Below are 12,669 nucleotides of genomic sequence, written 5' to 3' on the forward strand. Positions count from 1 at the left end.
GCTAAGGAAAGCAGATAGAGGGAGGGAGAGAGGGAAGAGAGGATGCAGGCACTACGGGCAGGTCGGGGCTAATGGATGTAGGGATGTACCTCTTATCACCTAATGATCTCCACTCCGGGCGATTCCCCCAACTTGTTGCTTTGACACATATCAGGGAACAATTTCGCACGACTGTCTAGTCGTGTTATAACAATTCATGCAGACTTTTCCAACATTCATTTCCTTCCATCCTGCTCCCCTGGGTGGTCAGAATGACCCTTCACCAATTGCTTGACCAAAAAAACCCGCCTAAAAAGAAATTGATGATACAAGGGGATATCACAACCTGGGCCACCGCATGACCCAACCAGCGACCAACCAACAAGGAAACGATAAATGAGGAAGCGGGGAACTGTCTGGCTACTGCGATGCGGCGTAGGAGCGATCATCGTTCCATCGTCCCACGCCATCTGCCAGGCCACTCGTCGCCACGAGTTAAGCGCCGGGGCTGCCCCCCTCACGCCGCCACCGGCCAATTGCGCCGTCGCGTGAAGTGATGAGATCTGCAATTGGCATATGCCCCGGTGGATACGCTGTGAAATGAAACGTCGACCTGCATTTGCGGACGGACTCCCTACGGGGGTCGGACTTTCGCTCTCTGTCCCTAGGGGTTCTCGTCGGGTCGCCGGCGTGGCGCCCATTCTCATCACATCTGTTGTTGGTTTCTGTTTCGGACTGGTTGCATTTTCTCTCTCTCTATTCTTTGCTTTTCATTTTTCAGACTAAAAAGTAAGAGATTAATTTAGAAAGGTCACTTAGTTTGGTGACAGTAATTTTCTGTCTTTTCCTTATCTCTTTGGTTTCATTTCCAGAAAGTTATCAACACAATTTACGAGAATTCCACAATCATCAATAAGCGCGCCTCAAGGACACGAGTCGTTCAAGCTAACTATGCATATACATACATACTCCGGTGTACACAGCCCCAATCTCCCCTCTTTTCCGGTAGAGCTCACAGACTTCCATGAGAGCCAGCTCATGAAGATCACAAACATTATGTATGGTCAACAGCGAGCGAGGCGTGAGCCTCTAGCCCGCCGAACATGTATCATATCTAATGGGCAGAACCCATTCAAAACAAAGGAAATAAAGAATAGGGGCGTTCAAGAAAAAAAAAAAAAAGACAAGAACAAAGCGAAAACACAACGTCCCCCATGCATAAGTATCAAGAAGATTCGTGATGTCGTAAATCTTAATCAGATCAAAATAAACAAAGAATGATGCATCGGTGTACATATGACACATAAACGATGGAAATGAGGAACAAAACATAAGGGGGTATAACAACAAATGGAGAAAAGTGAGGGGAGTCGGTAAAAGAGCTCATGGTCCCTTTAGAAGGCCGCTCCGTTGATGTTGAGGGATGCTCCGCTTTCCCGACCCCGGCGCAAGGCTTTGGCGAGCATCAGCTCCCGCATCCAATCAATGCGCTCGTCGCGGGTCTTAACGGCAAAGTGATGTGCCTTAGGTCCGTTGGAGAAGATGCTCTTCCGGTCAAAGCTCCCGTTGGTAGGGGATGGGATGAGGGAGAAGGCAAAGGCCGCCTCCGCTTCGCTGTTACCGTTACGCTTCAAGACCGTCTTCTTGAACGCAGCAGTAAGCTTCGAGTTGGAAGGAAGCGAGGAGCAGGCGACCGCATAGTCGTCCACATCGATGTACTCCAGTGCTTTTGAGTCGCACTGGGATGCCTCTTCATCGGTGTACATAGCGAGCTGGGTGCCCCGAAGCGCAAAATGATGGTCTTCCCAGTCATGGCGCAGGAAGCGGTTGTTCTTCCGCTTTTTCATCCAGCCACTGTGAATCACGTCATTGAGACGGGATCCCCCGGGGCTGAAGGGGTTGTTTTTGCAATGGGCAGCCCGAGGAGTTCTGTCCATGTCCTCGGGGGTCTCAATCGGTGGCAGTGGGGTACGCTCATCCAACCGTCCGAGTCGCTGGACTCTGTGTCCAGTGATGATGGATGAGTTGTGGCGATAGTTCTCAGCCTTGGTGGAAGCAGGCCGGGAAATGGGCTCATCCATTTGATGGCTGTGGCTTCCTCCGAACCGCATGTCCGGTGGAACCGATTGGGAGAACATGCGGGCAACGGGTCCCACCTGGATGGCTGTGAGAGGAACGTCCATCTCAGATAACGGCGTGCTCTGTCCGTAGTGAGGATCATCCCTGTAAAAGTCTGAGGGTGATAGAACGGCACTATAGGGGTTGGGGGACTTGGAAGGCTGAGAGAAGGGCTGTCGTCTCCGCAAGATGGACGGCGTAATCGTGCGCTGAGCACTATAGTCCGGAGATAGAAGGGATTCAGCATCCGAGCCGTGAGTGCTGGGGATCCGGAGCTTGGGAAGAGTACGGAGGTTTTCCGATAGCGTGGCATTCGCTTTGGCTGACCCTGGAGAGTCCGAACTCGGAGAGGAGAAATGCTCCTTGGGAGGTGTAGCGGGATCGGTTATCGGCTGAAGTTTACTAAGACGCTGGAAGTTGAGAAAGTTGCGAACGTTCTCCTGCGGATCACGAGGCTGGACACCCTCAAGCTTGTCCTGAGATAGCGGAATATCGGAAATCTGAACTTGATTGATTCCCAGGGCATCAGACGATGCAATGACGGACGGCGTCACGTCCGACTTGGGCGTCTTTGCAATAGTCTGTGCAGTGGCAGCGTTGCCGGGGTCGCCAGTAACGATGACAGAGCCACCGAGACCTTCAATCGGCAGGTCCTTCGCCAGACGAGTTAGCTTGACTTGCTGTTTCTGCCATTTGCGGCAGCTCTCGCCCTTTGAGCATGTGTGAAGCCGAGGCAGCAGTTGCTCAATGGCGACAATAGACACCGAATCTTCGGGGACAATGTCAGTACCATTGCGACGCTTGTGGCGACGGCGGTGACGGCGGTGCCCAGACTTGGTCTTGGATTTTTCCTCGTCTGTAATGGGGCTTGTGCAGTCAACACCTACGTCGGCGGCGGTAGTTTTGGGAGTTGCCGTGTCCTCGCGTGACGTGGGGTCTAGGATAGGCTGACCGTCACAGCAATCTGAAAGGGAGGCGTTGTCCCGGGCTTCCCGAAGTTGCCGTATGCATCCCATGACGCGATGACGCTTGCCAAATGAAGCAATGTCAAGCTCTTTGAGGTCCTCGGCTTGGAGCTCGAGAAGGATGGCTCCCGTGATATCGTTGATGAAGAACTTTTCAACGACGGACTCATCGAGCCCTTGCTTTTGCATCCACACGACAACGTCTCGAGGAGACCAGTTGGCAACATCACTCTCCACAGGATTCGAGAGCGGCTTAGTAGCTGACCGTGAGCTAGATGCTGGCCGCTGCTTTTGCGTCGAGACATTGTCGGGAACGGGGGTATCTAGTCTCTCGGGCTCCAAATCGGAAGCGGAAGAGTAAATTGGGGTCGGAGCGCCAATGGGCGTATCGGGGACCATTAGGTCAATTCCCAGGGCCTCTTGGGTCTCCAGAGAGTCTCCGGACATTCTGAAAAGGTGCGGGCCCACTGGGCCTTTGACAGGGCTCTCGTCAATGTGGAAGTGGAATGCCGTGAGACCGGTGGAGTCTGGCGTCTTGATGTCGTCCGGCGTAGATGCTGTAGTTACGCTGTCTGTGGACTGTAGACTTGTGTTAGCAAAGTTATTGACACAACGGAATGACCGTAACGCGGGGAAGGACACCAACCGAGCGAATGCTTCTGGAATGGGACTCGTCGGAGTAATCATCCAGGGAATCCGAGTCGAAATCGGTGTCTAGGATCTCTGTAGTGTCGGATACGGATTGCGGCCCCAGGTGGGACGAGGGGGTCGAAAGGTAGGTCATTTTCTCCCGAGCTTGAAGCGAATGGAAGGATGTCTGATAACCGTTGCTGCCTGCCTGTATGCGTGTTGGTTTTCTCACTTGGCCCTATAGGAAACCGGGGACTGGTGCATACCATGTTGGATCGATTGCGAGGCTCGAAAGCCAAAAGTTCTCTGGGGCCAGCCAAGAACAGACTTCGAAGGGTGCGTTAGTTGATGTAAGAGTCTGGGACTTTTCTTCTAGATTGGGCCGGACTCGAGGGGTTTGGTGAAGTAGGAAGCCAAAGTTAGGAATCCCAAGGGCGAGGTGTTGGAGGGAGGGCGCTTAGGGTTGGGAATGGCTGGAATGATATGTAGGGTGTCGGGTTAGACAGGAATTAGTGACGGGTACAAATTACCCTCACACCCGAAATGTAGGGAGAAATTAACTGGGTATCTAAATGCAACGGCACACGAAGGAGAGGGGGGAAGAGCGGCGCGTATAAGTATATAGCAGTCCGGCGGCAACAGTACCTCCGCACGGGGGAGAAGGTATAAAAAAAGAACATGCCACGGCCAAAAGGACCGGTAGCATTCGACGACCGCCAAATGGTCATGGATGTCGTTTCGGAAGGATGTGACAGATTGAAGCTGCAGGTGCATGAGGCGGGGGGGACGCTGGGAAACGGCGAATAGACCGTCGTCGTTGCGTCGGGGGCATCGAGTCCGGCGAGGTGATTTGGTGGTGACTAGTGTGAAAAGGGTAGTCCAGCGGTCCGAGAAACTGTGCCCAGCGCCAATCCCGTGCAGTTTGCAGCGTCCCAAATTTATCTGGCGAACAGATGCACGTCGGGGAGGGCGGGGGCTCACACTGAGAGGCCAACGCGGTGCCGCTTTGGCTGTGACGGGCGGGTTGGGCCCTTCGGGGAGGGCGATGGCCACCGGCGGTTGGTCCGTCCCCTTCGCGCTAAGGCAGCTTTCCTCGACTTAATCACCTCCCTTGGAGGGATAAGTTAATAATAGCCACTGGGAGAGGGGAATTAGCTTGTTTTAGCTACCTCTCGTGAGTGATTAATTGTTCCGCAAATAGTAACCTCATTGCTGTGACGAGTTTACCCCTCATGGCTGGTATGCACCATGGCTCTATCACCGCATCTATCCCGTCCCCTCGTTCACCGTCACATCCCCCAACTCGCTAGTCGCTAAGGTCGAACTTCTCTCCCACCGTGATTATATCTCGCACCGGGCCCCCTCCCCTTGATTCAATATGATAATTGTATGTTTTGATCTTCTATACCCTTTTGTTCTACTAGATTTAAGCAATTGCTCCCTACAATCCTCTCCTCGGCACATGGCTCTTATCAGATCATGGTCTATACCCACATAGCATTACTTATCTCTACATCACACTACTGCCAAGTGCATCTACCAACTACCAGGGTGCTTAGTCTGTACGGGTTTCGACGCCTGCTGTCCAACCACTTGATGTTCTAATGACCGACTTTCTTTCGTTACCAATGAACCGCGTGTCCAGACCAAGCAACGTTTGGTTGGGAAATTAGGACTTTCTCCGGTATGACTTGATTCGAACACGCGGCATTCTTCCTGCAACCTGCACGCACATGTAAAATGCAGTGAAAGCTGCAAAGAACACCGAAGTGATAGTCGTCCATGCAGGTGCCATCGCTGACCGTTATTTCAATCTCCCAGATCCCAGATTTATCTCGCCAATCTGCCATTCCTTCGGTGTACTCATATGTTGCTGTTTCCCCTCCTCATTTGAATACTTCGTCAGTTTGTTTGGTAGCTTTGATTCCTCTACTAGACACTCTTCCCACCATTTCTCGTGGTGTCTGCGGAAAGAAGTACGGCATTCTGGAGGTGGCCCCTTCTTTACCTCGGCAGCCGTCTTGCTCTTCTCGCTTGATTCCCTTGACCCACTGGACTCTGTCACTAACCAAGCAGACCTTGTTAATACAATTTGAAATCGCGTATATCAGTTTCATTTGGGCTCTGTCTAATTTATCTTTCTCTTTTGACTACCCCAAGAGGGTTTAATCCTACATTTTAACTGTGCAACAAACTAATTTGTAATCTTGCGGTAAATGGAGAGTTCACGTGGGCCGCCATCCCAAGGGGAGCGGACTGAAAGCATGGCAGGGCTGTAATGTAGAGGATGATTTGGGGGAACATATCTCCGTGATTGTGTCACTGTGGAGCAAGTGAGTATATCGCTATCTGGACCGTGCCCTGCGGTATGGAATCCACGCTCCACATGACCCAACAATCAACATCGCGTGGTGTTCTAGCGCTTTCTTAGAGCTTTCTAAGAGCGTGAATCATTTGGAGAGCGCCCTCTCTCAAAGCGTCTGAGCCTCAGCCATCCAATAAGCATAGGGTCGATATAGAATCACCAACTGATCTACTAATCTAACCCAAGTCGTAGCGGGCACCTCACACCACCACAACACAGGGTAGATGGCGCATTGACACCGGCCTACGAGTGCGGCGATGTCTGTTTCTGGACATATTAAAAACTGCGGCAAGCTGATGGCTGCGCTCTAATAGAGCGTATGTACAAGATATCACGGCTAATCGCCCAAGCTAGGGAGCAGGTGAGTGCTCTTGCGGGCAGAATCACCACCCGGAATCAGCTGGGAGGGATCAATGCTGGCGCGTACCCAAGGGATTGGAATATCTCGCACGGTGAGATCCGGTAGTTTGGTTTCCGTTGGACATTCGAGAAGTGCGGATTGGTCTGTGGGTGGCAGCGGCTGAACAGGAAATCGAAAATAGCAGTCAGTAGGGGCTCTACCCCTCTCTTCTCAGATGATCTGACATGGGCTTCACTGTCGGAGCTAAAAAAACCAAATGTTCTCACTAATCACCCTGCCATAGGTTTAGGGTCATTTCATGCAGAAAGCGTTGCTAATTACGTCTCTGCGCGTAGGAGCTGACAGCAGGGTTCCTGTGATCCGGACAGGCCTTAAGGGTATCTCGCATCCTATGCAGGAAATTAGCTCGAAAAGCCAGCGCCCGTTATTATTAGCAAAGCGCTGGAAGACGGGACTAAGTTAAGGGCGTCAAGAACTACATGAACGAGCAAAATGGCCCTATGGCCTCAATTAACGCGCAGGTTAGCGCTCTAATCAGCAATTAAGCATCTATTTGTATCGAATTGGCGGTTAAGAGTTGCTAATTAAGGATGTGGGGGAGATAACCGGATCAATCAGATTCTCGCAAAGCCCGTCAAGTTCCTTGATTCTGCACGCGCCGACCCCGACGGCAGTCTCTGGTTGGGCGACCGTGAGCCTTTAGCGCCCCCACTAAAGCCGATGGCTTTTATCGCAGGCCAATGGATCTCCGGGAGAAGAAGCTTGGCATGCACCTCCCGCTTTGCTTTCACATCCTCCGCTCTTAAACGTCGTTTCAACTGTCGCCCGACTCCCATCTCGAAGCAATTGAGAGCAATCGACGTCCAATCATTAGGAGCCGGACATGGATCTCCTCATTTATTTTGGGCAATTAACTGGTGTACCGTGCATTGGCGCCCGCTCTAAGTGTCGGCACCGCGCTTGCAATGAAGGCCTTTCTGCCTTTCGATGGAAGACCGTGTGGGATGCCGATGTCGGAAAATGACCGGAGAAATTGGAGGATCTACTGCTGAACGTCGAGATTCGAGCTGTCCCGGATGCGGTCCAGTTTTCAAAGAGGACCGTCTCGGTCCTGCGCCCAGAAGCGTGGATAAAATAGCCCGGCGGCAAGACGACAACCGCCGCGCCAAAGGACTAGGTGCAGACCCTGACAGGGGACCCTGGCACGAACCCCGGCTCTTAACCTGACGCGATCGGCCCCAGGCACCCGCTGGTCAATGTTCCCAAATTTAGTTCCTAGTCGCCTGTCATTCGCCGTGTGCCTCAGATCTTCCCCGGCCAGCGGTTCGCACGTTGGTTCGATGTGCATAGATGCATGGGAGCAAAAAATAGAAGCATCCAACTCTGATAGATGATCGGAATTGCATTTAAAAGACTTCATCTCCAGAGATATTAAGCCATCATGGTCGGCACCAGGTCGTTCAATCGCAACCTCAGCTGTCTCGTCTTTTCCCATCATCTGCATGTGCTTGAGTCTGAGGATAAGCCAACATAATCGCCAGACAATCTTCCTTTGCATTGACTAGTCCATATACCGTCGGTATCTACCTCAAGGGCACTTCATCTTGTCTTCTTCGTCGCTTCTCCGTTGAAAGCCAAGCGCAATCTATTCACTATGCCTAACCCGAGGGTTCCTATTCCGCGACTGACTTCAAACATCAATGGATTGCTTAATGAACGAGAGGGAGATGTTCAAGCATATCGGCGTTCTCGTAACGGTTAGTTTCGCTTGACGGTTCTGCACTCATCCCATGCCCACTGCGCTATGACCTCATGGACCCCCTGGTTTCTAACGCACCCAATTGTGTAGGGTGCTGGACTTGCCGCCTGCGAAGAAAGAAATGTGATGAGACTCACCCCAAATGTGGGGCTTGCAGTAATCTCAATCTAGACTGCGAGTGGAGGCGCCCGGATTGGTGGTTAAACCAGACCCAAAGGCTCGTTGAAATGGACCGCGTCAAGGAAAAGATTCGAGAGACGAAATCGATAGAAAGGCGGCGAAACCTTGAAGGTTAGTAGTCTCGGTGGTAGCCCGGGGGTGATCGATCACTTTTTGTCGCCTTTTCTCCCTAACACTAGCGCATCAGAGAGCATAAGACGGGCGGCCCATCCACGGCAACCTCCTCCCGTCACCACCCAGATTGATTTCAGTCAACCTCCGGCCTACGACAATCCGTTCCCAAACCCTTTCGTTCCTTACCCTTCGACTCTGTCGCCATCCACCTTGGCTCCTGGAGCGCCGCAGTTCACGACGCCCATCCCGCCTGCCCCTACTTGGCCGGAGTCCTCTCATGGTCCAGCAATTAGCGCCCTGCAGCCGCCGAGACTGTACGTCCCCGCTCCGGCTCTTTCGGTCGACGACGGACTTCAAGGCAGCTTTGGCCAACCCCGCTTCAACAAAGAAGGGAACGTTGGGCAGTTGGTACTCAACAACAAGCCATTGTCTTGCTACTTGGAGGACAAGATGGATGTGGATCCGCAGGACCAGCCGCTCCTGTATCACTTTGTCGATTTTGTCCTGCCCACAATTTTTCCGATCATTGACGTCCATCGAGAGGGTCCTAGTCGCGCACCCGAGCTTCTAAACAAGCTGGAAACAAATCGGGCCTACTTCTTCACCTGTCTTAGTGTTTCGGCTCTTCATGTCAAGACCACCCTGAATGTTGACCCCGCCGCAGTTGATAGAGACATACTGCAGCACCGTTACCGAGCGGTTGCCGAGCTTTCCACGCTCATGCACATGGATAATGGCCATGCCAAAGTCCTGGATACCATTTTGGGGATGATAATTCTCTACTGCTCTGTCGGTGAGACGGACGACTACCTGCCAGACATTCCCTGGTTCGAGCATCTCAGGTCAATTTCGAGCCTAGTCCAGAAGCTGAAATTGACGGAATACCTCCCCCGCTCGTTCCCTCCTCTCAGCATCACGCTTGCCTCGTGGATTGACATTCTGGGCGGCACGATGCTGGGCCAATCGCCCCAGTTAGCTCATGAATTCCGCGACAGACACATCAACGGCACGGCGATCGGCCTGCAGGAGTTGATGGGATGCGAGGATCGCGTCATGTTCTTGATTTCGGAAATCGCCTGCTTGGAAGGCTTGAAAAAGCGGGACAGCCTCAGACGCTGGGACATGCGCCATCACATTGGCGCACTGAGAGCGCAAATTGACCATGCCGAGCCAGAGGACAAAACGCTGCGGAACCCATGCTCCGCTACTGGGGTCATTGATTGGGACATCTTAACAAAGAATATTACCACCATGTTCCGCGTGGCAGCTCGAATCTATCTCTACAGCCTGGAGCCTGGGTTCGATCACACTCAGCCAGAAATCACCAGTCTGGTGACAATCGTGGCTGAGACTCTACGATTTATCCCGACGGGCCCTTTTGGCTTCGATCGCTCACTTGCCTGGCCACTCTTTATGACGGGTGTGCACTCAACCCCCAACTGCGCTTTCCGGGATATTCTAGCCCAGCGATCAATAGCTCTAGGCCCCGCCCGTGCATCTGGAAGCTTTGGTCGGATGTATCGGATTGTTCAAGAGGTTTGGAGGCTATCAGAGGCGCCGATTACATTGCCGGGCTTCCACGATCCCGGCGTACATCTGCCTGCTCCGGGATTCATCCCGATCCAGCCAGAGGCAACCAGCGCGAGCGCAGCGACCTTTCCAAGCTCGGGCACATATCTGCCTCCTCCTAACTTCAATCAAATGCAGCCAGAGGTTATCAGCGCAAATCAGTCGGCATACCCTCTACCGAGCATGTATTTGCCCTCTCCAGACTTCAACCAGCCTCAGCTACCAAGCATCAGTCCAATGCCGCAAACTTTCCCCGAGTCAGGCATGTACTTGCCTTCCCCCGGCTTAAACCAGGGCACGGCCCTGCCTCCCGACCACATGCCATATATGGGCACAATGGAAGAGCCCAACAAAAAGGAACTCGTCCATTGGAGGGATGTTATGAACGCCAACGAATGGCATTACCTGCTGATCTAGATTCTCTCCAAACCAACAACGAAATACAAGGGAGATCGTCAGAACCCGTATGTCACCTGCTGCTTTCCCAACTTTTGCGAGATTTTTCTCATTGGAGGAGCAGTCACTGACCATGCCGCAGTGATGATGCAGATATGCACAGTCTAACGAGTGATCACTTTTGGCGCAATTGGACGGGCGTTTAGGAGAATTAGGCTGATAATTCTTGTCTTTTACCTGCTTGTGTTTTTTGTCTTGATTTTCTGCTCTCCTGCTATCTTTTAGCCTTTGGCCAGTCTCTCCTTCTTTGTTATTTTTTTATTTTTTTATTTTTTTATTTTTATTTTTATTTTTTTTTTTGGTTATGTTTCTCCTTTTTTTTATCCTTTCTCGCTTGCTTGTCCTTCCAATGAGATCCATCGCGCCCATGGATTACTACTACATGGAAGGGCATCAATTGGCAAGTCACTCGCTAACAGAGCACCTCTCGGAAGTGGTATTTATTATCTTATTGTGTTGCTTTTCAATGGTTTGTTTATTAAGTGACGTTGGCTTTCTGTTTTTGTTAGCTTGTTTATATGCTTACATGTTTATATTGACCTCGAGTATTGTTTATATTGTTTTATGCAAATTAGTTTTCTATTTTGATCTTTTCCTTTCTGCTTTCACTTTCTACTCCCAAGGACAGGAGAGCCAAGCGATCTACCTTGACGAGAGGATTGTATGTTTGTTATAGCCATACTTAACCTTGGACGATAATTCACTACTTTCTACGCGTATCTAATATTTGATCCAACAAATGTCAAAATTATAGAAAGATAAAAAGCGAGAGTTAATCGGTTGCAGCTTTCTTTCCATTTTTGTTCTTGTATAGTGAAGTAGTCCTGGATGAATGAAGGTCTTGTGGATATTCACACTTCCCCTCACGGGATATTTAACTGACCCCAGCCCATTCCGTCATCATCTCTTTTCTCCCCAACACCTTCCTGCATCATATAGTAATACAGAAGCTCACTTATCAGAATCATATCCTCTATAACTATAGATCATCGATATCTTTATCCAATGCTGTATTCCCAATCGTCTCATCATTGAACACTAAATCTCAGGACAAAAAGCTTACCGTGCCTCCGCCCCCGGAGGTAGGCATGACCTACGACCTCAAAAGCAATAAACTCAAAACGTCCGGGAAAAGATCCAGTCGTCGTGTTCAAAACTCTGCGGGCGTACACTAGGGTCGCTCTATCAACAAGGCTGGAGAGATCCCACAATCTACTACATTTCTACGCCAAACCGACCTCAAACGAGCTCTATCCGGCTTCTAGCGGGGTTTAGTACCGTTGACGACGGCATAGACGTTTATCGAGTAGGTTCGGAATTGAACAAGCCTCTAAAAACATCAAAAAGTGCGAGGAAGTGCGTTATGCCAAACTGAGCTGGCTGAAGGTTTCCGGGCGACTGTCGCGGGTTGCATATGCAACGAAGACATCCAAGCACAGCTTGAACACGCCGGGTGTCGCTACTGAGAGAGATACCCCCAGTATCAAGCTCTATCAAACCTACCTCAGGTTCTATCCGAACCGCAGCCGGAAGACGTGGGTGACAAACAAGCCTGTACCACGTCGACATCAACGTTTGTACGGATGGCTTTCTGCTTGATGGCCGCCTGCAAAAAGAGTCGGCTCTCAGTGGATTTCCGACCCACGGCGTCAAGTAACTGCTAGCTACAGGTTGAATAAGCTTTTATTCTCTGCCGAAAGAAAAGGCGATCCACCACTTGAAAGTCTTGCTTAACGACCGTTGGGCTGATTGGATTATTGTTCTATGAAGTATCATGAATAGAATACATACGAGCAGATCTGAGCTCTCCATACAACGGTCCAACCAAACAATATGTCTCTCCGGTCATATTGATCTTTCTGCTTATTTATACGAGCATGGCATGCTAACCATGTTATGGGATAACTGCCAGGAAGCTCGATGATATCAAGAGATAGTAGGATATCGATAATGTACCTTCGGGGTCAGGGTCTACCAGGCTTGGAATATCTGCTTGTCTGATCTACAGGTAGCCCAACTCATGATTGCACAATCATCATGTCTTTGCATGAGTAAACTGGCCCCGTGGTCATGGCCAAATGGGCCATCATACCCTTGACCTTGTCAGCACTGGTAAGCACTGCGCAGATGGCACGTGTTGCTGAAGCTACCTCCATTATGTAGAAGAAGGCTA

The 12,669-nt window shown here is 51.0% G+C and overlaps 2 protein-coding genes across 2 annotated transcripts; one reads left to right on the forward strand and one right to left on the reverse strand.

Annotated features, from left to right (window-relative positions):
- Positions 1-1,373: 1,373 nt before the first annotated feature.
- On the reverse strand, positions 1,374-3,846 carry LDX57_000800 (SAM and PH domain-containing protein; the record flags this gene model as incomplete). The annotated part of the gene is made up of 2 exons (XM_046082445.1): positions 1,374-3,641; positions 3,709-3,846. 2 exons carry the CDS (start codon positions 3,844-3,846, stop codon positions 1,374-1,376), a joined length of 2,406 nt encoding a protein of 801 aa, XP_045938402.1.
- Positions 3,847-8,404: 4,558 nt separating this feature from the next.
- Positions 8,405-10,457, forward strand: UME6_1 (DNA-binding transcriptional regulator ume6; the record flags this gene model as incomplete). The annotated part of the gene is made up of 2 exons (XM_046082446.1): positions 8,405-8,468; positions 8,545-10,457. 2 exons carry the CDS (start codon positions 8,405-8,407, stop codon positions 10,455-10,457), a joined length of 1,977 nt encoding a protein of 658 aa, XP_045938403.1.
- Between the last annotated feature and the right edge of the window lie 2,212 nt (positions 10,458-12,669).

This window comes from Aspergillus melleus (assembly GCF_016097325.1).
Source record: "Aspergillus melleus strain CBS 546.65 chromosome Unknown contig1, whole genome shotgun sequence".
NCBI lineage: Eukaryota > Fungi > Ascomycota > Eurotiomycetes > Eurotiales > Aspergillaceae > Aspergillus > Aspergillus melleus.